We start from the raw sequence: 27116 nt of genomic DNA, 5'->3' as shown, positions 1-27116 counted from the left end.
GACAATTGTGGCACTATTTGTCGGCTGTTTGACATTACCTCGTGTATGGAACCAGGCACGCTCTTACTTTTGTGAAAGAAAGTGTCAGTGAGCAGACAGAGGGCCATAAACAAAAGGAAACAAAGAAATAAACAAGCATTGACAAAACGGGAACAGTTTTTCGTGCAAGCGAAAACTTTTGCTATTATTGGGGTCTTACAGTGTTGCACAGAAGCGCAGAGTAGTGAGTGGAGAGTAGTGAGTAGTGAGTGGAGAGTAGTGAGTAGTGAGTGGAGAGTAGTGAGTAGTGAGTGCAGAGTAGTGAGTGCAGAGTAGTGAGTGCAGAGTAGTGAGTGCAGAGTAGTGAGTGCAGAGTAGTGAGTGCAGAGCAGTGAGTGCAGAGCAGTGAGTAGTGAGTGCAGAGCAGTGAGTAGTGAGTGCAGAGCAGTGAGTAGTGAGTGCAGAGCAGTGAGTAGTGAGTGCAGAGTAGTGAGTAGTGAGTGCAGAGTAGTGAGCGCAGAGTAGTGAGTAGTGAGTGCAGAGTAGTGAGTGCAGAGTAGTGAGTGCAGAGTAGTGAGTGCAGAGTAGTGAGTGCAGAGTAGTGAGTGCAGAGTAGTGAGTGCAGAGTAGTGAGTGCAGAGTAGTGAGTGCAGAGTAGTGAGTGTGCAGAGTAGTGAGTGTGCAGAGTAGTGAGTGTGCAGAGTAGTGAGTGTGCAGAGTAGTGAGTGTGCAGAGTAGTGAGTGTGCAGAGTAGTGAGTGTGCAGAGTAGTGAGTGTGCAGAGTAGTGAGTGTGCAGAGTAGTGAGTGTGCAGAGTAGTGAGTGTGCAGAGTAGTGAGTGTGCAGAGTAGTGAGTGTGCAGAGTAGTGAGTGCAGAGTAGTGAGTGCAGAGTAGTGGGTGCAGAGTAGTGAGTGCAGAGTAGTGAGTGCAGAGTAGTGAGTGCAGAGTAGTGAGTGCAGAGTAGTGAGTGCAGAGTAGTGAGTGCAGAGTAGTGAGTGCAGAGTAGAGTGTGCGTAGTGAGTGCAGAGTGAGTGTGCAGAGTGAGTGTGCAGAGTGAGTGTGCAGAGTGAGTGTGCAGAGTGAGTGTGCAGAGTGAGTGTGCAGAGTGAGTGTGCAGAGTGAGTGTGCAGAGTGAGTGTGCAGAGTGAGTGTGCAGAGTGAGTGTGCAGAGTGAGTGTGCAGAGTGAGTGTGCAGAGTGAGTGTGCAGAGTGAGTGTGCAGAGCATTGTGTGCAGAGCATTGTGTGCAGAGTGAGTGTGCAGAGCATTGTGTGCTGTTGAGTGCAGAGTGCTGTGTATTGGCAATGTTAATGACAATGCCGATTATTTGTGATTTAAAGAAAAAAAAATGTCATGAGCAATGCCAATAGCTCTACCTTTAATGATGCCGAGACCATTGCATTGCAAATGCTTGTTTTTTCGATGCAGGTGTTTTCGGTGCCGACATACAATGCTCTTTAGATGCGAAAGAATTCGTTCTGAAGGGTGTTTGCTTTCCGCGTGGAAAGTTTCGGTTTCGAGCTGGGTTTTTGCTTTGAACCGGATGATTTCGCATCTGAAGAGGGCTTTTAGTGAGTAGGTACGGATCCGGGTGGCTCAACAGTGTGTTTCGGAGGCAAGCCTGGAGGTGGGGCGTTGGACACATCGTCTTGGTGCCAACCTTGGCCAGATGGCAGAGTTTGTGCCGAAGCCTTGTTTTCTTTCCACGGAAGATGGGAGTGGGGGGGTGTGGGGGGGGGGGGGGGGAGGTTGGCGGGGGGGGGGGCGGTGGTGGAGGGTGTCTTTGGTACACACGTTACCCAGCCCTAGGGGCAATTCCTTGACGTCGAGGTCTATCTCGAGGTCCGAGCCGGAGTCCAGGCCGGAGAATTTTTCTTCTTTCTCCGCTGCTGATGCCCCCACATCTTCTTGATCGGAAAATTCACAGAAGATGTCCAGTGTATCTTCGATGCTTTGACTCTGCATTTCTCCTCATCGGGCCTGACGATCACAAAGAGTTTTTCTTCGATCTAAATGATTTGCAGGCGTCACAGTCTTCCTCCTTGTGCTCTAGAGACAAGCACAAGTTACACGTTTTGTGTGAATCAGTGCGCGGAAACTTCACAAGGCACTGAGGGCACAATTTGAACGGTGTCTGTTCCATCGACAGAGAGCTGGCCCGAAGCGGTTAAGCCCGAAGGCTGTTGAAGAATTCTGATCTAAAGTTTTCGGTGACCAAAACGATACGCAGGGAAGTGAGAATGCGTACAAGATCAATACCGTTGAGGTAGAGAGGGCTGCGCATTGAGGGAAACCAAAGAACAGTTTGTAACCTGAGCGCAGCTACACACGTCCGAACCAGATGGCGGGAAAAAAAACAATCTAATAATTGAGTTAATGCCCATGCGCACTATCACCAAAAAGAGGAGTCACCTCACCTTGTGACTGGAAAGACTTCTTCGAAGAAAAACAACGTATAAACATCCAGACCCAACACTACATGGCAGGAGTATGCAAAGCATGTGATCTACAACTCACATGCCTCGAAAATAGAATTTCCAAACTAGTATTCATGTTAAAAGGGTGGAGTAATAAGAAACGAAAAGGGCAGATCATAAGAATTTATATTTTCAATATATATATTCATAATTGGGTGGATGTAAGTGTACACGACTTGAAATGACAAGTGGACAGGTGAGCATGGCCAAGTAGTGAAAGAAGATGTCTCCACTTCTGTGGAAAGGATCAAGATCCATATGAGAAGTCTGACACCATCTCAGTATCAACTGCTTTAAGACTACAGTGTCGGAGAATAAGGGGCACACAATGATCTGGCTCAAAGGAGCTGTGAGGCACTATTACACTTCAATGCTGAAAAGTGTATATACATTCTGCACACTCAAGGTACTGGTGACCGGGAGAGGACAAATCCAATTAACATGAGCCAAATCGGACATACGAACTGTTAAGTAACTTGCCCTCCTAATATACTGAACGCTTGCATATTTTTGGATTACCAGAAGGTGCTAAAAGCCATAACTTCAATGCTTGTATTACACTTATTAGAACAGTGAATCTCTCAGCTGACAGACCTACCCTTTAATAAAAGTTTGGAATTGGAAAGGGCCGTAGAATCCCATCAAGGACTATCCCACACAAAAAGTCCTCAGGGCCAATAGTTGGTAAGCCTCTCAGGTGGCAACATACTGAACTGATATTGCCCTATATGAGCAAAAATAATCACATTCTCTGGAAAAGCAACAAAATCTATATTTCCAAAGACTATTCAAAAATACTGCTGACAGCAGGAACGTGTTTTTAGCCATTCAACCAAGACTGACAGCCAGGAAACTAGGGTTCTCCTTTACAGGCATGTCAAGGTTTTGAGTCTCACTCAATGCCTCTTCAAGAATTTGATAGACCTGGAATACTTGGGGTTGTTTTTCGGCCAGCTTCTTCCCTTCAGACCTCCTGTTTTTGTTGACCATAGGACTCTGCACACTTTAACACTGCTAACCAGTGCTAAAGTGCTTGTACGCTCTCCTTAAAACATGTTAGATTGTCTTACACGCAATTGGCCTATTACATTTACTTGTCCATAGTAAAGTGGCACTATCTGTGCCCAGGGCCTGTAAGGTAATTGCTACTAGTAGGCCTGCAGCACTGATTGTGCACCGACTTAAGTAGCACTTTAAACAGGTCTCAAGAATGCCATTGCAGCCTGTGTGCGCAATTTTAAATTACCATGTCACCCAGGCAAAATAAACCTTTTGCCAGGCCCAAACTTTCCTTTCTGATACAGGTTATCCCTGGAGTAGGCCCAGGACTGCCCAGAGGCAATGTGACATTTATTTAGGAATTAGGCCATGTACTTTTAAGTTTTACATATACATTAACATATTTTAACTGCTGCAAGGTCTACCTCTCCCATAGGAAAACATTGGAGTTACCTTACTACATTTTTTAAGTGAAATTTCCAAATGGGAACAAGATTTCAATTCATTGTTGGTGTCTCTGGAACTATAATGAAAAAATCCTAACTTGTGGTGAAGTCTGATTTTAAATTCAGCTTTTTTTCAAGTTGTCATTTTCATGGCTTAGCCACTTGGTCTGGGTCAGGACTGGGTGTAGTTTACAGTAGGGCTTTTCCTATACTTCCTAGAAAGCCTCACACAGTGGGGATCTTATGTGTGACTGGATGGGCCATTACTAGCAGGAAGGAAGGGAGGAGCTGGGCTAAGCACCACTTACACTTGAATAGCCTGTGTCCTGTCTCCACACAAAGGGCTGAATACCCTCCATAGTTAGTCTGGAACCAGGGCCAGGAAGGCAGTGCACCTGTGCACATCAAAGGCATGACTATAGAAGCTCCTCACCACTTCAAAGGCACAACTGGATATAAATACTAGACCTCAGTCACCAATTCTTCAGTATTCTGAACCGGTGGATACGCTGCCAGGACGGAGGACTGCTGTGCTGCTGAAACCACTGCCACTACACTGGACTGCTGCTCTGAAGAACTGCTACCCTGCTGTGCTGACCTCCTGCTTTCTTGCTTGGGTGAGAAGGACTGAACCTTCACCTCCTGAACCCAGAACAGAGAGTGACTCCAAGAGCTAGATGGCTGGACTCGTGATCTGAAGCTTCAGCGGCACAAAGGGCTTCCACCAAACTTGCACTTGAGTCTGCCATCTGTGAATTTACCCTGGAAAGTGGTGCTATCCTAATCCTGGACCCTTAGAAGTGGGCTTCAGGTGTTCTGCCAGCCTGTGTGGATCCAGAGGAACTGATGCATATCTTTTGCTGGGCTAACCCAAGCAGAAACAATACATTGCCACTGCTGCGTGGACTGAACAAGCCGCAAAGCTTCGCATCGCTGCCCATTGGAACCACCGCTTTGCAATGCATCTCCGCCGCAGACCCTCGTATCTCTTGTCAACGACTGGGTAGACGACAATGACTGAATCTGCATCACAGCTCAGCAGCTCCTCGGAACTGGGGCATCTTCTGTAATGCGCGACGTATCCTCGACATCGGATTTCACATTGCATCCTCAACGCCGACACAGGTCCTCACATCGCAGCCTCGCTGCATCTCGGAACCCACGCATTGCTTCGGCTGCACAACGCATCTTTGATGCTTCTGCATGTAATGCTCTGCAAACCAGGATGTGCTGCTGTAACTGATCCACGCTCTATCGTGGTTGGCCTGAACTTGTGACTTTGTACCAGTTTGGGGAAACCAGATATCCACAGTTGGTGCTCTGTGCTTTTATGAGCTATTATCACTGAAATCTTTATAATTGAATATCTCCGGTTCTACTGATTGGAATATTGTCGTTTTGGTCTTGTTTAATTTATTAAAGAAAGTTCTATTGTTCTAACTTGGTATGGAATCCTCTTTGTGTGGTGTTTTCCCTGTATTACTGTTTGAATTGTTGCACAAATAATTCCCCCATGCCTCCAAGTTAATCCGAACTGCTCTGCTCCAAGCTAACAGACGGTTGAGCACAGGTTAATTTATGGTTGGATTTTGGCTCACCATGATAAGGACTGTGGTCGCTGCTTGACCAGGGCTCACTCCCCAGTCAACCAACAATCCAATTTCTTACAGGATTTTTCTGCCTGAAAGAATTTCAGATGAACTAGAGGATTCAGAAATGGAAACATCAATTCTTAAAATCTATCTCAGATGTCAGTACAAGCACAAAAGGCAGGTGAATGTCGACAAGATTATTACATCGATGCTGTGCCTGTAGATCTTACTTATTGTCTTCGAATCTACTCCTCAAACTTGGACTGTTGATAATATGAGCTGTACAGAGCCCCAACTCCGTAATTCCTTGCTATCGGAGAGGATGTATATGTTGCATTTTTGCAAAAAAGGTTATACTGTTTTGTATTTTATTTGAACATTATTAAAAGTTAGGGCTATTGCTCGAGACAATTTCAATACATGTGTACCCACAATTATTTTTCCTGTACCTCTTTAATAGCTAGATCTACAAGGCTACAGATTACTTATATAGCACAAGGTCACATTATAATTTAATTTTCATTTTCTTACCACTGGGGGAGTAACTTATCTTCCCAATGTTTCTGTTCAATGATGTGGTGACCGGGGTTTTGGGTGTCGGGACTGAAAGTATTATTAAATTTTTCGACTTAATTTTTTCATTCATTGCAATGTGTGATCCTCTAGAAACCTTGCTTTGAGTAGATAGTTCTACTCTACGCACACTACATTTTCTTTTTATTTTGCATTACATTCTATTTCTCTTATCTCTCGGATCTATGGTCATTCCTTTGATTTCAAATCTGCTGGGTTGCATGTCTTTTTCTTTCAAAATTGCAAATTATTATTCAGTTGTACAATTTCATTTACCATTCAGATGCTCCATTAGATGTATCTACAGATCTTGTCCATTGAATTAAATAATTAACTGATTTAAAAACAGCCTAAACATTATTTCACTCGAAAGGATACAATGACCAGGTTAAGAGATGTAAAATCACTGATTATCTCTATAAATCGAAAAGAGACATTATCTTGCTCCAGAAAAGTAAGATTGGGGACAAAAAAAAAGTTGTCTCCTTTATAACTAGATAGACTATGTGGTTTGCACTCCGGCAGCTGGAAAGAAAAATGTATTATTAACCCTAGTAGCCAAGAAAGCAAACAGGTCTATGAACTCCAAAAAACCCAGAAAAATAGGGTACATTGACAATTTCAGAAATTAATAAAGAGAAAACATTTTATGTAGTTCATCCCCATCCCCAAATTCAGACCAACAAGAATTATGGAAGTAGTTGGCAGAAAAATGGGCTGCACTCCATATGATGCATTGACGATTTTAGGGAGAATGGGGTGGGTGTGAGGGGGAGGCTTCAACCGTCCGATGGACTGTACTATTGATAGGTCCTCTTTGTGTACATACCGTAACCAAAATTTGCAAACTCATGCAGGATTTATGCTCAAAGCATAATTTAAAAGATACTTTGAGACCACAAATCCAGATACATCTGATTTTACATTCTTTTCTCCACCTCATCTTTCCTATTCTGGGATAGACTACCAAATGATTTTTGGTAATTAAACACAATACATTCACACAATAAGCAAATAACATAGGCATGGGCACATACAGGGCTGGGGTATGGGGTTGTCCTATTCCTAAGGCCCTACAAGGAGCAGAAAATATTTAAATAGATTAGGGACCCCAAAGACCACCCTAAGTTTTATTACCCATAGGAGCTGAAAATAGGGTTTTGGAAGGTATGGTAGGCATGGCCTCCATTCAATTGTGGTGCAAAATTTGGAACAGAGAGAGGCTGGACTTCCCCTGATATAGAATAAAATATTGCCTCTTGCAGTGTCATTTTATGGCAAAACCATGGATCAAGTACATTAAGAACACTTTTCGTGACCTGGGACTGAGTAACTCTTTTGTAGAACCAGATAAGCTACCCCTAAATGCAAAGAATTTCATAAAAGAAAAATATATTGCATATAGTGAGGAAGCTAGGTTCATGAAGGTACTAGACCTGATCATGGTTCAATCATACCTGCCACTTTCTACATCTAAACTTATGGAGCCCTATTTGACCTGGGTGAATGAACCTGAGCTAAGGTTCTACCTGACTAGGTTACGCAGAAATAAGATTCACTTTTTGGCGGCTTTCCCATTGCCAGGTACTTGGTTTCCATCATTACCTTACTGTCCGTGTGGTGGGAAATCGCATCAATCTACAAAGCACTTTATGCTCTTTTGCATGCTGTATTCTTCTCTCAGGTTATGGTTTCTGTGCCCTATTTTAATAGGTAGATCTTTTAACAATCACCAGGAGGGTTTGTGCTTCCTCCAGTGCTTGGAGTCCAAAACTATTTATTTGAAAAGTTTTATAAATCGCAAACATGACCCAAACGGGTATAAGAGCACTGTACAAAGGAGCAGAAGTGGAATGAAGTTAAAGCATGAATACATCATAGAGAAGCACGTGAGCTACATGAAAAGCAGCAAAGTCAAACGCAGCACAAGGAAAAACAAAATAACAATGTTTAACCGAGGTAACAGTATATCTTGTGAGACACGTAAAGTTCCAGAAGAGCAATACATCTAATAGAGCACCTGAGGAAACTGAAAATAAGAAGGGATATGCAGTTTAGCTCAGGTTTATGAGTTTGTAAGGACTTTCATACGCAAGCCAAAGCTATTATAAAATGTTGTCATTCTCTGTGATTTTTAAATATTTCTTTAAGTACTCTTACTTTTCTTTTACATGTGGGGGACAGTTGATATTTGCATGATTTTATTGTGATTTGATGGTTTGAAACTGTGTTTTTATTGTGCTTTTATGATCTTTGTGGCCAAATAATCACTCTTGCATCACTATCGCTTCTCTGGGGGTGCTTCTGTTGAAAAACATAAGTTTTGATGGATAATTATGATGAAATTATAGACAATACGGACAACAGAAATAAAATACGTAATGAAATCCAACATTTCCTCAACAACAATCCTATCTCAGATACAGCACCTCTCTCTAGATGGGCAGCACTAAAAGCCACAATTAGAGTATTCCTTATCAATTTCAGATAAAATATATGAAGAAAACCAATAAATCATTTGATAAATAGAGAAAGAAATCAAGATACCTGAAGTTCCAACACACACAATCTAATAATGACAGCCGATTAGTAGTGGACTCTAATATTGGAAAATAAACAGGAATACAACAGAATACTAAGTATGAGAGCAGGTGTCTGGATTCAAAACCAGAAAAGCATTTGATTCTGTGAAGACAATAAGGCACAGAAGATGTTGGCCGATAAAATGTTTACATATTTCTATCAAGATTTCTACACCAATAATCAACATACTGACCCTGAGAAATGAAACAAGTTACTTACCTGTAACTTTAGTTCTCCAGTATTGGTAACTTTCATAGATTCCCATTGCTTGTATCATTCCCTGTCGTCGGAATGGGAGCCTCGGTAATAATATATATATATATATACCTAGGTAAATACACCCTAATAGGTGTAAAAAAGGTAAAAAATTAGGCCTAGGCCTCATTATCTTTTGTAGCCTATTGGTGTCATTATGTAAAAAGACCCAAAGTCACCTTAGCAACCAATCAGATCAGCCTCACCCTGTAGAACCTTCCTGAGAAAGCTCAGAGCCTCAGATTTTCGTAGCCGTTGCTTTGCCACATAATCACCTAGCCCTAAAGTGAGCTTTCCCAGGGGAGGCGGGTGGGCGCATGGGAATCTATGAAAGTTGCCAATACTGGAGAACTAAAGTTACAGGTAAGTAACTTGTTTCTTACTCCAGTATTGGAACTTTCATAGATTCCCATTGCTTGTATCAAAGTAGATAGCAGTTAGCATACCTCAAACATTTCGTGCACAGTTACAGAATCATTATAAACTAATGACATCACAGATTATAACAACCATAAAGCAGTAACAAAGCATAAGAAACGAAATGTTTGAAAAAACAGGAGGAGGAAAGAGAGGAAAGCTCACCTCTTATTTGAAGAGATTTCTCAGGACTGCCTGTCCTACAGCCGAATCCTCCTTTGCAGCCGCCTCCAGGCAGTAATGTTTCGTGAAGGAGTGCGTACTGCTCCAGGTGGCTGCTCTGCAAATATCCCTTATGGATACTCCAGCAAACAGCGCTGTTGATGCTGAGATCGACCTTGTGGAATGTGCTTTCACCTGTCCTTGTAAAGGTTTGCCTGCCGCCTGGTGGCAGAACCGGATCGCACTTGTTATCCATCTAGATATCCCTTGTTTTGACAAAGGGAATCCTTTCCTTGGGGCTCCGAAAGCCACAAACAGTTGGGGTGTTTTTCGAAATCCAGCTGTGCGTTGTAGATAGAATTTCAAACATCTCTGAACGTCCAGAGAATGAAGTGTCCTCTCAGCCTGGGTTGAAGGTCGAGGAAAAAAAGACTTCAAAACCACTGGTTCATTAAGATGAAAGTCTGTCGGTACCTTCGGAATGAACTTGGGGTTCATCCGTAGGATCAATGTATCATTCTTGAACTGCAAGAAAGGTTCTTTGATGGTTAAAGCCTGAAGTTCTCCTACTCTCCTTGCAGAGGTGAGTGCCAAAAGAAGCGCCACTTTCCATGATAGGAACTTCAGATCCGCTTTATGTACTGGCTCAAATGGCGGTCTCATCAGCTGAGCCAGGACCACATTCAAGTGCCATACCGGAGGTGGGGGCCTAACTGGCGGAAAAACTCTAAACAGTCCTTTCAGGAATTGTTTTATTACTCTTGCTGACAATAGAGAGGGGCCCGATCTTGTCCTCCTATACCTGGAAATAGCTGCCAAGTGGACCTTGATAGAAGCATGAGCCAGACCTGCTTGTGCTAACGATAGAATGTATGGTAAAAGTTGATGCGGAGCTGACGAGAAAGGATGTACTTTTTCCCTCTGACACCACAAATGGAACCTCTTCCATTTCGCTCTATATGTCTTATTAGTGCTAGGGGCTCGTGCCTGTGCCAAGATGGTCCTGCATTCCTCTGGGATGTTTAAATCCTTAAACTCTCTGTATTCAGGAGCCAAGCCGTCAGCTGAAGCGAGCTCGGGTTCGGGTGAAGAACCTGGCCGTCGTACATCGATAGCAGTGTCTGTTTGGGTTGCAGATGAATGGGTTGTGTCTCTGATAGAAGAAGCAACTCCGTGTACCAAAACTGGCGAGCCCAGGCAGGCGCTATTAGTATCATCCTGCACCTGTCCATCTTGAGTTTCTTGAGGACTCGAGGAATCAGGGGAAATGGCGGAAAGGCGTAAACAAACGCGCCTGACCGGGACATCGAAAGGGCATTCCCCAGTGACCCTCGATGGTGTTCCCTGCTTGCGTAACACCGGCATTTCTTGTTTCCTGGTGTTGCAAACAGGTCGATCGCTGGGGTCCCCCAACGGAAGAAGATGTCCTTGATCACTGCGTTCTCCAATTCCCGCTCGTGCGAGACTGCTCTCAGGCGGCTTAGCGTATCCGCCTTCGTGTTGCATACTCCTGGAAGGTGTTCTGCTACGAGTGTGATGTTCTGCGATATCGCCCATTCCCACAGTATTTGGGCTTCCTGTGAAAGCAGTGGCGATCTTGTGCCTCCCTGCTTGTTGACGTAATGCATTGCGGTGGTGTTGTCCGTCCGCACCAGGATTGCTGAGTTTGTAATCCTTGGGAGGAAAGCCAACATTGCCAATCGAATAGCTCTTAGCTCCAGAACGTTGATATGTAGACTACGTTCTTCCGGAGTCCAGTGACCACTAACCTGGAAGTCTTGCATGACTGCTCCCCAACCCTGAAGAGAAGCGTCCGTGGTAATGACGCGAGGAGCCCGTGCAGCCTTGAAACTGAGTCCCACGGTGAGGTGAGATCTTTTCATCCACCATGAAACCGACCGTTTCATCCGCTGGGTAACCGTCACCCTGTCGTCGAACGAACCTTCCACTTGTCTCCACTGAAGGTCCAGTTCCTCCTGCAGGGGGCGCATTCGCAGTCTGCAATGCGGAATCAATTGAATACAGGATGAAATCGACCCTAGAAGAGATTTGTACATCCTGACTGTCATCCAACTTCTCTTTTGCAAACGAGTGGCTCACGATATGAGTTTCATCTGTCTCTCTTCCGATGGGAAGGCTTTGCACACCTGAGTATCGAGTATCGCTCCCAAGAACTTCACCGTACCTGCCGGCTGAAGAACTGATTTTTCCTTGTTGAGTTGTAAACCCAGATGAATAAAGAGGTTCAAGCATGTGCTCACTGCCTTCGATGCCTCTTGTAAGCTTGGGGCCTTCAGCAGCCAGTCGTCTAAGTACGGGAATACCTCCAGCGACTGTCTCCTCAGAAATGCTGCTACCGGTGCCAGCACCTTTGTGAATATCCGAGGAGCGGACTTTAATCCAAATGGGAGCACCATGAACTGGAAGTGACTCTTGCCTACTGTAAAGCGAAGGAAACGTCTGTGAGCTGGATGGATCGGGATATGAAAATAGGCATCTTCCAGGTCTAATGTTGCCATGTAGTCGCCTGGGTTCAAGAGGCGCAATATGTCCTGGAGTGAAATCATCCGAAACGACAGTTTCGTGAGATAGGTGTTGAGCTCCCTCAAGTCCAGGATAGGACGCCACTTTTGCTTTGTTTTGCGGATCGGAAAAAATCTTGAATAGAAACCTTCTCCCCTTTGTGATAGGGGAACACGTTGGATCGCCCCTTTTTGAAGCATTTGTTGAGCTTCCTCTTGAAGAAGGTTCAGATGTTTCGAAGTAGTGGCGTGGGGAGCTCTTGTAGGTGGAAATTCCTGGAATTCTAGAGTATGCCCATTTCGGATGATGTTTAATACCCACTGATCCGATGTAATCTCTTCCCAGCTGCTCAGATGTTGTGATATCCTGCCGCCCACTGGAGATCCCAGAAGCGGAGGAACAGTTGGCAGAGTCAGGAGGCCGCTATTGACGCTTGCCAGCGTCCTTGCCCTGACGCCCCTGTCGTCCACGAGCGTTCTGGCAAGAGAAAGACTGGGATTGCGACTGCCGCTGATAGTATTGATTGCCGTACTGAGGCCTGTACGACTGCGACTGCTGTGAATATCGCTGTTGCTGATAACCTCCTCTAGGTGAAGTGAAGCCTCTTCCTCGTGCTCCACGGAACGGTGTCTTCCTATATTGCAGGTTCCCCAGAGCCCTTGCTGTCTCTGTGTCCTTCTTTATACCCTGTAGGGTCTCATCGACATGCTTCCCAAATAACATGTCCCCGTCAAAGGGCAAGTCCAAAATCCTATTCTGGACCTCTGGCCGGAAGTATGTAGCTCGCAGCCACCCTTGTCGCCGAAGAACCGCTGCACTGCCCAGAGCACGGAAAGAGATGGTGGCGATGTCCATCGCGCAGTCAATCATCTCTGAAGAGGAACGTTGTCCTTCTTCCAGAAGTTTCTGTGCTTCCGCTTTCTGGTCATCCGCTAGCAGATCCACATAGTGTGCCACATCACTCCACATCTGGCAGTCGTACCTTGCTAGGATCGCCAAGGCATTCGCCGCTCTGACCAACAAGCTAGCCATCGACGAAAAACGCTTCCCAGCGTTGTCCAACCTTCTACCCTCCTTGTCTGGCGGAGTCGTGAGGGTGGCCGAAGGATTCCGCGATTTCTTCTGTGCCGCTTGCGATATGACCGAGTCTGGTCTAGGTTGTCCAATCAAACAGGCGGGACGGTCATCAGGAGCTTTATATTTTTTCTCCAAGCGCGGAAGAGTTGGAATGACCGTCGCTGGGGTCTGCATCACTTTCTTCCCTTCCTCCCATATGTGCTCTACAATGGGAATCGAGCGCACGGCCTTACGGTATGCCTCTTTAAAATCGTACAAGAAACAATCCGTAGATGTTGTAGGCATCGCTAACTTAAAGCGCGCTGTGGCTCTTTCCATCAAACTGAAGAAACCTCCTACATCAGCCGGAGGCGAGTCGACCGGGTCTGGCACTGGTGAAGCCGGATCCGGAGCTATATATTGGTTCCATTCACTATCCTGGTCTTGATCTTGGTTCTGCCCCGTTTCATCTTCATCCGAGGTATCCACTTGGACTTGCCGAGGATATTCCCTCTCATGTTCTTCCTGTGCAGGCCGTACTGACTGTGCTGCCACCACCTGCGGTTGAACCTGTGCTTGACCTTCCACAGGTTGCGACCCTTGTCTGCTCCTATACTCCTCCAGCATTGCCCTTAAGTCTGTCAAAAGACTCATAGGCATCGTTACCATGCCCTGCTGTGGTTGGGTTTCCTGGTATGCAACTTGTCTTTCTGGCCGCTGTTCCTTTTGATAATAATACTCCTCATCCAAATCCGAATCATGGTACTTCAGATTCAATTGAGATGGACTGTAAGCATCCCCATACATCTCATTCTCCTCTTCTGAGTAATCATCTTCATCCAACAAAAGGGGTGGAGGTAGTGAAGGTACTTTCCTTGGAGAAGTCATATCTGGGGTTATCCTCCTCCTTCTGCTGTTTTCTGGCGCTCCTGTCGTCAACGGCGTTGAAAACAACTCCACCGTTTCCTTATTCTGAATCGTCGTCCCTTCACCGTCGACGGCACCGTCATCGTCGACGGACTCATCATCGTCGACGGGATCGTCGACTGAGCGGTCATCGTCGACGGGCTCACCATCGTCGACGGAACTGTCATCGTCGACGGGCTCGTCGTCGTCGACGGGATCGTCGCCATCGAGATTGCCACCGTCGACGGAATAGTCATCGTCGACGGGATGGTCTTCGTCGACGTGGTGGTAACCGTCGACGTGGTTATCGTCGACGACGCCGTCGTCGATCCAGTCTTCGTCGACGGAATCGACATCGAGGTCCTCGTCGACGCTCTCGTCGTCGTCCTCGTCGTCGCTGGATGGCTCGTCGACGACTGAGGAGAAAAAATCACCTCAGATGCTTTAGAGTCCTTCTTGACCCCTGTAGAGGCCTCTACAGTCGGTTTTTTGACGGACTTGGCTACTTTAACCTGGTGGGAAGGCCCAGCCGAGCTCTCATCCAGTTTAGCCCTTTGCACCTGCAGTGCCTGCCTTTCCCTCTCCTTTACTCTCACGTGAGGAGATTCGATAGGCCCTGGCTTGCCAGACCTATCAGAGGTCCCACGCATAGCCTTTAAGGGGGGTTCAGTTGAAATGTCCACAGACGATCCGCCCCTCTTCAATGAAGTCTTTGAAGATGATGATCTGGCATCTTCCTCATCACCAGAAACCACTTCATCCCTCCTTTCCAACTTCCTAAGCCACAGAAGTAGCCGTCCTTCACGATCACGGAGGGTTTTAACAGACATTCTCCTGCATATACTACACCCATCAACCTTATGGTCTGGGTATAGACAGTAAATACAGTCCTTATGTTGATCTTCTGTATAAAGTCGTTTTTTGCCACAAGTGGCACAAGACCTGAAAAGGCTCTTCTTTTCCTTATCAGCCATGACAAAGCTGAAAGAAATCCTTCAAGAAAAACTGTTTAAACAGTACCTCAAGTTGAAGTTAGAGCAGAGCTCTAAGGAGACTCCCTGTCACCAACGAAGCGGTAGAAAATCTGAGGCTCTGAGCTTTCTCAGGAAGGTTCTAAAGGGTGAGGCTGATCTGATTGGTTGCTAAGGTGACTTTGGGTCTTTTTACATAATGACACCAATAGGCTACAAAAGATAATGAGGCCTAGGCCTAATTTTTTACCTTTTTTACACCTATTAGGGTGTATTTACCTAGGTATATATATATATATATATATTATTACCGAGGCTCCCATTCCGACGACGGGGAATGATACAAGCAATGGGAATCTATGAAAGTTCCAATACTGGAGTAAGCAGTAATTCCCTTGCTAGTCTAAACTCCCTACCTTCTCTAATGAAGAAAAATGCATCCAGCTTTCTCAATCCTGAACGAGGAAGTCGTAATAGTACTAAAGTTAAGATTTAACCAGGCCTCTGGTCTGCTTGGCTATACAGCTTCATTTTACAAGTTTATCAGGCCAGAATTATAATTTCCATTGATTCATTTACACCAATCCTTCTCCTTTACGGGTGAAATTATTGGTACCCCCGCAAAGCGGGTGATATCAGTTAAACCAAAAGAGCAGACAGACTTCTTGCTTCCAGAAATGTACAGTTCGATCTCATTAATAAACATAGATTGTAAAATCTATGCTTAAATCCTTGCCACTGGTTCAGATAAATTCCCAAATGTATTAATCCCATCCAAGTAGGTTTTGTTAAGAACAGACTATCAAGTGACAATACCAGATTATTTTGCCATTTCTGGGTATATAAGCACCAAATCTTGGCTGGGCAAACCAGAGGAGAAGCTTCCAGGCTGACACAAGATGCTGAAGTCCCTACATGCAGAAACTCCAGTACACAGTGGTCTGACATCCATTGCGGGTGTCCACTCGAGACCAAGACAGGGTCCTTCGTTCTTTCCTATCAGGTAATGGGATTGGCTCTTCCCTAAGGGGATTCTTGGCTTCACCCCTACATACATGCTAGGTAGATTTAGCTAGGGTTTGCATCTTCTTTATAGCTATGCATCTCTATGCCTGCATATATTCACTATTTAAGCACCATGGTAGGATTTTACCTTTTATTGACTGTCAGTGCTTGCAATCGTGTATATCTGTTTCTATCTAATGGTTGTCGCAGCACACATTTATACTAGAATGACGCTGGTTCAATAAATGCTTATTGAAAAGGTGCCCATTATATATTCTGAAAAACCAAAGGCGATGATGGACGGAGCGTTGACAATAAAAACACTCACCCCCAGTCAACTGATCTGGGTTTAAACCATCACCGTTCTTTAGCTCACTATGCCACCCCAGTTCGGACATAGTCAAATGCAAATCAGTCTGACCCTGTGCCTCATGGGAACAGTCCAGCCCGAACTGCCAAGCCATGTCTTCCCTGGACCGGAATCAAGCTTCCCAGGACCGGTTTCTGGCATTACAGTCGTCTTCAGGCGGGCTTGCTTGAATCCAGTGGCAAAGTGAGCAAGGGACTCACGTCTGAGCATACCCTGCCAACTTGGGGCGAACAAAGAAAAACCAAAGGGGATGAAGGACGGAGCGTTGACAATACAAACACTCACCCCCAGTCAACTGATCTGGGTTTAATCCATCACCGTTCTTTAGCTCACTACGCCACCCCAGTTCGGACATGGCCATATGCAAATCAGTCTGACCCTGTGCCTCATGGGAACAGTTATATACATGTTATATATTCTGAACATCACTCTGAGAAGATGCAAGCATGAGTGACTGAATGAAAAGTACTGTACTGTTTGTACGATCCCTGAAGGATCAAGGGTTGTCATGTTCGATAGTTGCCAGAAACTATTCACTCCTTGATAAGGTTAGGGGGCTCATTGTCGCACAGTGAGCTAGCTGGTCTAAAGGTTAACATATCATTTGGGGTGTCTGGAATCAGTCTGGATACCAATCGCTTTGTTTGTGTTGTTTAAACACGAAGATCCTATGTATTATTAGGAACTACACGACAATATGTTATATTAAGAAGCCTTTCTCTTTAAGCAGAGCTCCAGATTGTTACCCCAAGCAGACCAGTATCAACCAATATGGCAATATGCAACACTCCATTTTAACCTTGTTCTTGTAAGTAATTTTCTCTCACTCTGAAAACATCTTCAATCACTCAAAGAAAAAAATCCTGTCCACTGAACAGAAATCAATCTCAAAACTTATACACTCCTATTTAGCATTGATATGGGACAACAGAACTATTAAAATAGAGGGTTCACTTGATAATTGGACTTCAGCAGGCATAAATAACTTTAAACAACTAGGTTAAAACAAACAACATTGTCTATCTCAAATTTCTAAATATATATCAGTAAATTAATATGGAATTTTACCACTTCCTTAATTTGAAAGCAACCATCTCTGAAACTAAAATGTCAGACTCTCATTCATCTATCTTATCCTTATACTCTCAAAGAGTTCATTTTATTTCTAAGGAATACTCCCTACTACTTCAGAAATATTCTAGGTTATAATCCAAATGGGAAAGAGAAACCAACCCAGGTACACCCACCCTTAGTTGGCACACAATCTTGATGTCAAGTTAAACACACAAAACTATACATTCTTTATCTCAAACCTAATTCCACTTCTTGCATAGAACATTTTGGACCCCTCAACGCCTGCACAAAATAAAATTATGAGACAACTCTTTGTTCTGCAACTGTAAAATATTGACAGGTGATCTTGCGCATATGTTTTACTGTCGCTTATGAAGAACGTTTGGCAAAAAATAATTAATTTCTTAATCAATAAATGTTGGCAAAATATTTTATTGAAGCTATATTGCAGATTGAAACTACTTTTTGTTTTTCTTATGTGCTAATGGTTCAGCCCAACCCACTTATTACAGAAGTAAATGATACATATCTTTTAGACCTCATTTTCACGCATAGATGCAAGATCATTCTTTGCATCTGTAAAAGTGCAACTAAAGCTTCTTTCCAAATTTGGAGAGAAATACTTAATTTATACAAGAGGAGCTAACATCACCACACTCCAACAATTCCCATGAAAATCCAAAGCACAACCTATTTGGGGAAAATTGGACTCGTATCAGGAAAAAATGAAACCTCCACAAATAGCTGATATATTGATTTATTGTCATGTATTCGGAATTGTACACATTGACTCTGTGCAGTGTAACTCCTGGTTCCCGTCCTTCTCTTTTCTTCGTATTGTGTATCTTTTCTCATAGCCATCTTACTCTCTCGTCCCATGAAACGGAGCAACTCTAAGTTGGTATACTGCAATTTATGCATGAATTTACTGAATATTTAACTTTGTGTGAGGTTTTGTCCTTAAGTATATAACATTCCTATTTTAGTGTCTTCAAAAATCAAAAATCAATTCTGAAATAAAAAAAAGCGAAATGACAAGTGGACAACGATGTTGGCATGTGTTAAGGTTTTCCTTACCTCTGAAAAAGTTGATCATTATATAAAGCCAGAAAAACGTGGTTGAAAGAACACAAACCTTAGAAAGTATAAAGACTAGGAGTCTGTTAGGGTTTGGGTTGCATTAACGGATTTAGGAAATCACTCATTGTGGCAGCGCCAGCAGTTAAGTATGTGTGTACCACCCATCGTGCAGCACCACTAACAGAGCTGTGCTACTATGAACATCATGTATTAACAACCACAGGAGCGACCGGTAGTCCCATAACAGTCCTGGAAAAATGTAGTAACATGCAAAAATGTTGCAAGGGGAATCAATGAGTGGATGTGATTCAAGGAGTAAATTAATTATTATCTCCTTATTGATTCCCGTTGAGACATTGTTACATGTTACTACTACGAACATCACACCTCCAGGAAGGCTCTGACTGGTACAGTTTTTTTTTTATTTTAACAAAGCCATTAATGTCTTGTGTTTGTGGTTGCTCTTGAACAGAAATATGAATTTGTGCAAAACAAAGATTACATTTTTGACAATTTAGACAAAACAAGTCAAATAAAAAGCCAGAGCTACTTTTTAATAAATAAAACATCTCCAACGGAAAACATCAGATCTTACTTTCACCATTAAATGTACAAAATAAAGAGGACGTACCACATGGGAATTGAATTTCTCCAACAAGTTTTCCAGAAACTTTTTTGAAGAAAGAAGAGAAGCTTTGTTCAACTGCTCTTGCCTTAAGTCATAGTCATCATGCATTGGCTGTAAAATAAAAACAAAAAAAATAATGAAAGATTTAGTGATAGCCAGTAAGGTAAGCAGGCTGTACTTCTGACCAGTAACCCGCAAAGCAAGAGTCCAAATCCTGGCAGAGAAGACTCAGTTTTTCAGCTACCACAGTGCTGAATAGCAGGTACAATGACCCTGGTCATTTGAGCACAGACCATTCTAAATTATTAGTTGTTAATGGGATTATTTAAAAAAAAATGCATGATACAAAATGCTAAAGCCTCCAACCTTTATTTGGCTAGGATCATCTTAAGAAGTAAGACAACACTCTTAGTGGAAGTAATCTGCACAATTCTGTGTATCGTAATTCAGCATTTAGCGTTTTCTTAACGCAAAATGCCCCTTTGCGCCCACACAGACATGAGGATGCATTTTGAGCTAAGAAATAACATTAAATGCAACAGAACATCAATAGCAAGCGCAAGTAGCTGCTTGTGCTCGCTAAATGTGCTCTCTGTAGGATTTTTTCCACAAAATTATTCTTAATTATGCAAGTGAGCGTTATTGTGTTATCAATAATGTCATGTCAAAGAGTAAAGCAGAATTACCAATCTTACTTTAATTACTCTGGCATAACTGAAAATCCGTCCAGGCCTACACAACATCGTTCACATCGTCTACATTCAGAATTCAACAAGCAGAGATTGTAAATGGCGCTTGTTCACAAGCTTATGAATTTCAATAGGTTCATGGGGAAGGCCATCAACAGTAACAAAGAGAGAAAAATGGAAACCATTGACTATTTCTACTTAAGTTTATAAAAACCGAATGCCTGTGGATCTTTAACAGGGATTAGTGTACCTGAGTGAGCAGCGACCAGAGTAACTGAGTGAGCTGAATGGAAGCAGAATGGAAAATAGTATCACTGTGAGTGAAAGTGGAGGAAGAAGACTATGTTCAAGTGAATGAAAGGAGGGAAAGAAGAAAATGTCTTGGTGAATGGGGGTGGGGGAAACAGCAGCCTCTGGAGCAATGGGGGTGGGGGATGAAGACAGCACCTCGATGAGCCAAAGCAGTGGGAAGAGACACCTTCCACCATAATAGGAATTGGAGGGTGATAGGGGTCCACATAACATGACGCGGAGGGTGGAGACAGTGTACATTATTGATACATTTTGTTTCTTTCTGGTACGCCACCAGGTTGCATCCTGGAGATTGGTGCGAGAAAAAAGCATCCACCTTAAAGAAGAGAGCAGAAATGTGCCCTTATTGATTACAGGCAGGGAAAGAAAAATCAGATCTCTCAAAGCAATCAGGGGTGGCGGAAAAGACAGCAACCCATGGGTGAAGGTGTGACTGGAAGAAGACCGTATCAGTTTGTGTGGACAGGTGGTGTTGGAGGGAGGATGTCTACGTGACTGAGAAGAGGAAACTATACCCATTGAATTCGGAGGCCTGGGTGTTGGTGTACGTCAGAACACATTGATCATAAATCTGTGTAATTAGGAAGTTACAATGAAGCTGTGTGAGATTGTACTTGTGAGTGAAACAGAGCGGCAAGTGACTTGAAGTGACCATGTATGCACTACAAAGAGGGTTTGATGTTATGGGAAATGCCTCTCTGTTCAACAGCAAGAATTCTTACGGTTGAAAGAGAATTTCCATGTGACTGAGCTGTAGTGTCTTGGTGACAAAGGAAAGTTAGTGTCACTGCAAAACTGTGCAAATGTGACAGGAGGGGTACTCCTTATAACTGTGAGAGCATAGCATGGATGTCAGAATAGCAAATGGATGAGGCTATGAAATAGTGTGGGAATGTGACAGACTAATGCTATTGGCGCAGGTACATACAGTCAATGGTAATTTTAAGACAGTGGAGGGTGACTGGAAAAGTGTATCTGAAGTTTTGAGAGGGGGTCAACACAAGTGAGAGAGCAGTGTGTTTGTACAGTTCATGTGAATGGATGAGGCCGGTCTAGTACCTATCGATTTAGAAAAGGGGGTGGTGATGAACAGAGTGTCTGAGTTAAACAGACCACTCTTACCCAGTCTAAAGATCAGGGCTTTATCCATCACCTTTAATTTTCTCACTGCACCATCCCAGCTCAGAACCTGGCTATATGCAAATCAGTCTGTCCCTGGCCCAGTGCATCATGGGAACAGGGCAGACTAAACTACCAAGCCAATTCTTCACCAGAAAGGAGACAAGCTACCGGGGACCGGTTTCTGGCATTTCAGCCTTCTTCGGCCCGGCTTGCATGAATCCTGATGGAGCAGTGAGAAAGGGACTCATGTCTGAGTATACCCTGCCACACCTATAGTGGCCAAAAACGATTTAGAAAAGGGGGTGGTGATGAACAGAGTGTCTGAGTTAAACAGACCACTCTTACCCAGTCCAAAGATCAGGGCTTGATCCATCACCGTCATTTATCTCACTGCCCCATCCCAGCTCAGAACCTGGCTATAGGTCTAGTACCTATCAGCCTCATTGTAAGAAGTGGTCCAGATTTTCTAGTATAGATATAATTGGGAGACACTCTCCATAGGTTACTTTTTGGGATTATCGGAGTTTACATTTTTATTAGTCTAAATGGTTGTGCATAAAATATGCAAACGAAAAAATTCACTTGTCTTTTTTCTGATCACTGAATTTGAATCGAGATAGATTAAGATCAAAACATTAATGTAAATAACCATGAAATGTACTGTATTTTTAATGCGCTGGGAGAAATGCAGATACTATGGTAAGCCTGTTTGAATATTAAAGAGTTACTCTGCATGAAAAAACAGATTCACTTAAAATAGAATACATAATAAAATATGGGAATTTTTCTACATTGTGAAATTTTTTTATACAAGATACTTACAACCAGATTTCACTTAAACTGTGTCTGTTCTGAGGTCAAAGTACTTCAAAAGCCAAAGGACACTACTGCCCCACTAAATATGTATGATTCAATTTGACTTTTGTCCAAAGCTGTGGACTGAGGATGCTGTAAACCAAGGTCCTCTAGGTGCAAAGCCAGCTTTTTCCCATCAACCCAGAAATGGTCATCTTTCTCAATCAGAAGGGATCTGCACTGGATGAGTGTGTAATTCATTTCCAAATGTAAACTCCACCCACATTTATGGGGTGTGAAACAAGAACAGCAGCAGGCATAAATAAACTAACATTTGAAAGAAATGTATACATAGAAAAAAGTACCAAATGAGTGGGAAGCAAAACCTTTACTTTTGATTGGCATAGCTACAAAAAATAAAAATGAAAAACAATGCGGTGATTTTGCAAACCAAGCATTCGTATTTATAGGTGACTGGAGAGATAGTATTAAGATAGGATCTGGAAGTCTTTACAAATAAGAAATAAGAAAGAAAGAAATGGTGTCAGAATTTGGTTCTACAAAATAATGCCTCTATCCTACCGGATGTTTTGACATCAATGTAGTCTGACTTCTTATCCAGCTAATACCCTAGTGATTGTTTCTCACGCTGACTAACGAGACACTTACCGGATTGCGCTAAACCATCACTGAGAGCGGGGGGTTGCAGGGGGAGAAGAGAGCAGGTCCAGCAGCGCGGGCTGCATCCAGCATAGCGGTGCCTAGCGCCAGATAGAATTCACAGTGGAGAGGATCCCAGCCTGTGGACCACTGCCCCTGAGTTGGCGCAGGATCCCCGCCATACCCCGTAGTATCCAGTTGGATACCGGAATTGGACATCGCGCCCTGCTTTAGGATCCTGGTTGAGGAGGACGAGCCCATGACAGAGCTGGGCTGTCAGGCCCCATAGTGCCTGGAGCAGGCGGGAGGCAGCAGTGAGGCCTGACAACGGGTGACCAGAGTCAATTCAGCACCTGGATCGGGTGTTGTGGGAAAAATGCTGACAACGGATATGACATAGTCGAGGCACGTATAGGGAGGGAGTGCGCCAAAGGGAAGCAAGCAGCGACTTGCTTGCCCCGACCCTGCTTACATGTGGGTGCCCTGTGGATCTACGAGGGACAGTCCCTCGCAGCTTCTGATCTCAGAACCACACGGGGAGGCTCCCCATCAGCCAGCCCCGGTTTACAGAAGCGGGGGACCCAGAGAGGGACAGGACAACAGTTGGCGCAGAGGAGACACCCCTACCAACCCCCCCCCCCCCCCCTCCCCACAAGCCATGGGGAGGCTCTACTTGAACACCAGACCCCAGGCATTGGCCCCTGCACAACAACTCTACCCGGCCACCGCTAATCCACAGGTGAACGAGATGGTCTCGGCCACCCTCACTATGTCTGATAAAGTGGACAAGGTGCAGCTGTCAGCGCACTCCAGGGTCACCATAAAGGACAGGTTCTGGGTGCTAGCCACAGACTTTAACCTTCTTTGAGATGACCACTGCAAGTTGGCAGACAGGGTTGCGGATGGGGAGAGAACTCTCTCTACCGTGCAGCCCCTTGCAAAAGATCACCAGGATGCCCTGAGCGATATTCAGAGCCATGTCACGCAGTTGGAGAGTCGGGCAGATGACCTAGAAGGACGATCCCTGAGAATCAATGTCCAGATTTTGGGACTATCAGAGCAGTCGAGGGATCGGAACACATCACTTACGTGGAGGTCTGGTTCAGGTCCTTCAACCTGGCCTCAAACTTAACGACCTTCTTCTCCACTGAGAGGGCGCATAGAGTCCCGGTGTACCACCCACCTTCGGGGTCCCTTCCTCGACCACTACTGGTGAAACGTCTTCACTTCCATGATAGAGATACAGTGCTGCGAGCTGGCAGGCATAATGTACCTATCCAAGAGGAGGACAAATGTATCATGTTACTTAACTACACATGAGCTGTGCAACGCCAACGCTCGTCATTTCTAGAGGTGAAGCACTGACTTCGCCAGAGAGGGACATGGTATTCACTGCTGTTTCCAGCGCGCCTAAAGATAATTCATGATGGTGCCACCTTTTTCCTCACTGACCAGGGCGAAGCATCTGATTGAATTGACCATCACTCGCATTACCCTTGGTTCTCAGAGGCCAGAAGAATTGTATGAAGCGCGGGGGCACCTTAACAGGCGTTGTCGTGGTAAGAGGACCCAGCCATGTTCCAAATCTCTGCCTCGCAGCACCGCATCTGGATTCCCCAATCTAGAACAAATCACTGCTGAACGCAGGAGAGCCCTGTAGGCTATAGCGGATTTGGGACCAACCTCTGTAACCTCAGCTGACGAGAGGGCCCCCCACATTTTCACTTCCAAAGAAGACCCCAGCAACTAGAGCACCTTTAGAGCAGACTCAGCGACCCTGCCCTTAGTGACGCCCCCCAAACAAAGGACACGCTTATCTAAATGATAACTGGTTCATCTCCTGATCCCCTTTCAATCTTGCCTAGGTCATGATCCGAATGTTGACGAGACGTTGGTAGTGCAGGCTCCTCATGCTCCCAGCCCCACCGGATTGTTTGGCTTCTTCTGGGCTGCTCACGTGTTTGGAAGTACTGCTAGTTGCGGTAGGTCCTCAGTATTGGGAACATGTCCCTTCCCAGTTCTTACATCATCATCTGACTCAGAAAATGACTATCTCCCTGGTGAGAGCGAGTCCGCTGGGGCGCTTCCCTTTCCACCCCTTCACTCGCTGCACCACTTTTGTCTCTTTATGACCCCTACAGCTGATACCAGTCTCCTCTTACATTAAGCGTCAGCAGACACATATAGCCCTATTGAAAGAATGCACCTTACTGCTTGAGAACACCACCATCCACGCAAGCATTGCCACAGCACCTGTTACAGCACCAACTAATCAGCATTTGCTTGGGGCGCGGATATGGCTTCAGCTGGGGTCCCCTTTCAGGAAACTCACAGGGTGATCGACAAGGAGGGGCGATACGCACTTCTAGAGGGTTTACTAGTCAATCAGTACTCCTAGGAAGCATCTGTACTTCTAACACTTAACAGGAACTCCCTTTTGGGCATCTTGGCCAAGTTTACAGCGTCGCCATGGATACGGGATGGGGATTACAATTGTGTGCTCAACCTTTCCCTGGACAGATCCCACCCTCCTCTTCCCCGCTCCAGGCTTTCGCACAGGTAGAGCGCTATCGAACCTGGGTGAACCACTGGTCACTTACAGATGTCTGGAAATGCCGACACCCCACGGGTAAACTATATTCATTTCACTACATTCCAAATAACCTTCGCGTGCGCCTTGATCACTTCCTGTGCTTGCCTGTGATCAGCCACCCTGGTTCAGAGCGCAAACTACCTAGGTTGTGTTCTATCAGATCACGATGCGCACCTCAACCTTTAGATGGCGACCTCCTCCGACCCCTGTTTGCACTGGAGGGTTGCCGCGTGACCGCCTCGAGGATCCAGTATTTCGCCATGAGCAAGAAAATAACATCCGCTGCTACTTCTCTGAAAACGCCAATACGGCTTCCTCCAGGATGCTGTAATGAGGTGCCTTTACAGTTGTCACCAGGGGGTGATGCATTCGAAAGGTAGTGGGAGTGCGTGGAGCATTGGCAAAATACCTCCAAGCGGCAGAGCGTAAGCTAGCAGCTCTTAGCAAGGCTGCGGATGACAAATTGGCATCTGCGACTCAGATCGCGGTGGCAAAGACTGCTTACGCTGCAGTGCTGGCAGACATTCGGCAGTACAACTTTAAGGAGCCCGCTGCCAGGGTGCATCAAGAAGGGGACAGACCAGGGCCGCTTTTGGCCTGGCTAATTCGCCACGACTCCAATACCCGTCCCAGTACAGAGATAGTCACACTCGCTGGAATTTCGGTCCACTCCCAAGCTAAAATCATATGGATCGTTTACGACTAATGCCAAGGTATACAGGGATCCAGAGCATGAACCAGTAGGTCGGTTTCTAGCCATCCTTACCCTGCCCCGGATCGCTCCCCATGAATACCTCCCTAGACACAGAGATTACATAATCTGATGTTAAACAGGCGATCTCGGCCATGGCCCGCCATAAAGCCCCGGATCTAGATGGCCTACCACTATAATATTACAGCACCGTTTCCGCTCTTCTTGCACCTCGATTGGCGAACATGTACAGGAGCACTTCCCAGAACATCAGTTTCACGTGCAGGATTGGGTGAGAGACTTTTTCCCTCGTGCTGCTTGTCTGGTCCTAGACTTGGAGAAGGCGTTCGATACCTTGTCCTGGCCCCATCTATTCGCAGTGCTTCGGCACATGGGAGTGGGCCCCACGCTCTTGGCCTATACGAAGTTGCAGTACTCGAACTCTGCCTCTCAGCTTTGTCTGGGCCACTGTATCTCGGCTCCCTTCCCTGTGTCACGGGGCATGCGTCAGGGATGTCCACTCTCGCCTCTACTCTTTGTTTTGGCAGTGAAGCCCCTGCCTGTTCACCTCCGGGGGAGGTAAAGGATTGGGGCATTCCACTGGCAGGTGATGCGATACAGTGTATCCCTGTACATGGATGGCCTGCCTCGACCCTTTCAATCCAGGTGGCGGTGGCAAGGTCCTGTATGCTCTGAGTCTATCGCCTGTCCAGAGGGATCCCGCTTTACACCCCACTGTAGCCCCAGGGCAGGAGCTACTACACTGCCCATGCACTACGGGCCTAGACAAACCTCTCGCTTCTCGAAGTAGAGTCCTTTTTTGCTGAAGGCCAGCTTCTCCCTTTCGACCGACTGGCAGAGGAGAGCGGGCTCCCCAAAGGGCAGTTCCTTCTCCACCGGCAAATTATATCTGACTGCCGCCGTCTCTGGAATCTGTCTGGGGCCGAATCTGCGACTCACCCGGTACTCAAAACAGTACTGTCCATTGGCCCCAGCCTTCACCTCATTACCTAGATATACAAGGACATCCAAAAACTCATCTCAGCACCACTTCCCCAACTGAGACACAAATGGGAGGAGGAGTTTGAGAGGCTGCTACACGATAAAGAGTGGGATCGTGCCCTACAATTTCCAAGAAAATACCTCAAAATTCTTGGTT

General features: G+C 45.2%; 1 protein-coding gene across 4 annotated transcripts in view; it reads right to left on the bottom strand.

Annotated features, from left to right (window-relative positions):
* DNAJC13 (DnaJ heat shock protein family (Hsp40) member C13) overlaps positions 1 to 27116 on the bottom strand; it is a 1694551-nt gene that overhangs the window by 1191699 nt on the left and 475736 nt on the right. For all 4 annotated transcript variants that reach the window (XR_015300721.1, XM_086942056.1, XM_086942057.1 and 1 more), the window contains exon 14: positions 19099 to 19206. Coding sequence is in view for 3 of the 4 variants with exons in the window: in XM_086942056.1 (XP_086798182.1) it covers positions 19099 to 19206 (108 nt within the window). In the remaining variant the exon portion in view is untranslated. The remainder of the gene's footprint in view (positions 1 to 19098; positions 19207 to 27116) is intronic.

This window comes from Lissotriton vulgaris, chromosome 10 (genome assembly GCF_964263255.1).
Source record: "Lissotriton vulgaris chromosome 10, aLisVul1.2, whole genome shotgun sequence".
NCBI classification, from domain to species: domain Eukaryota; kingdom Metazoa; phylum Chordata; class Amphibia; order Caudata; family Salamandridae; genus Lissotriton; species Lissotriton vulgaris.
This window is presented reverse-complemented; position numbering and strand designations above follow the sequence as displayed.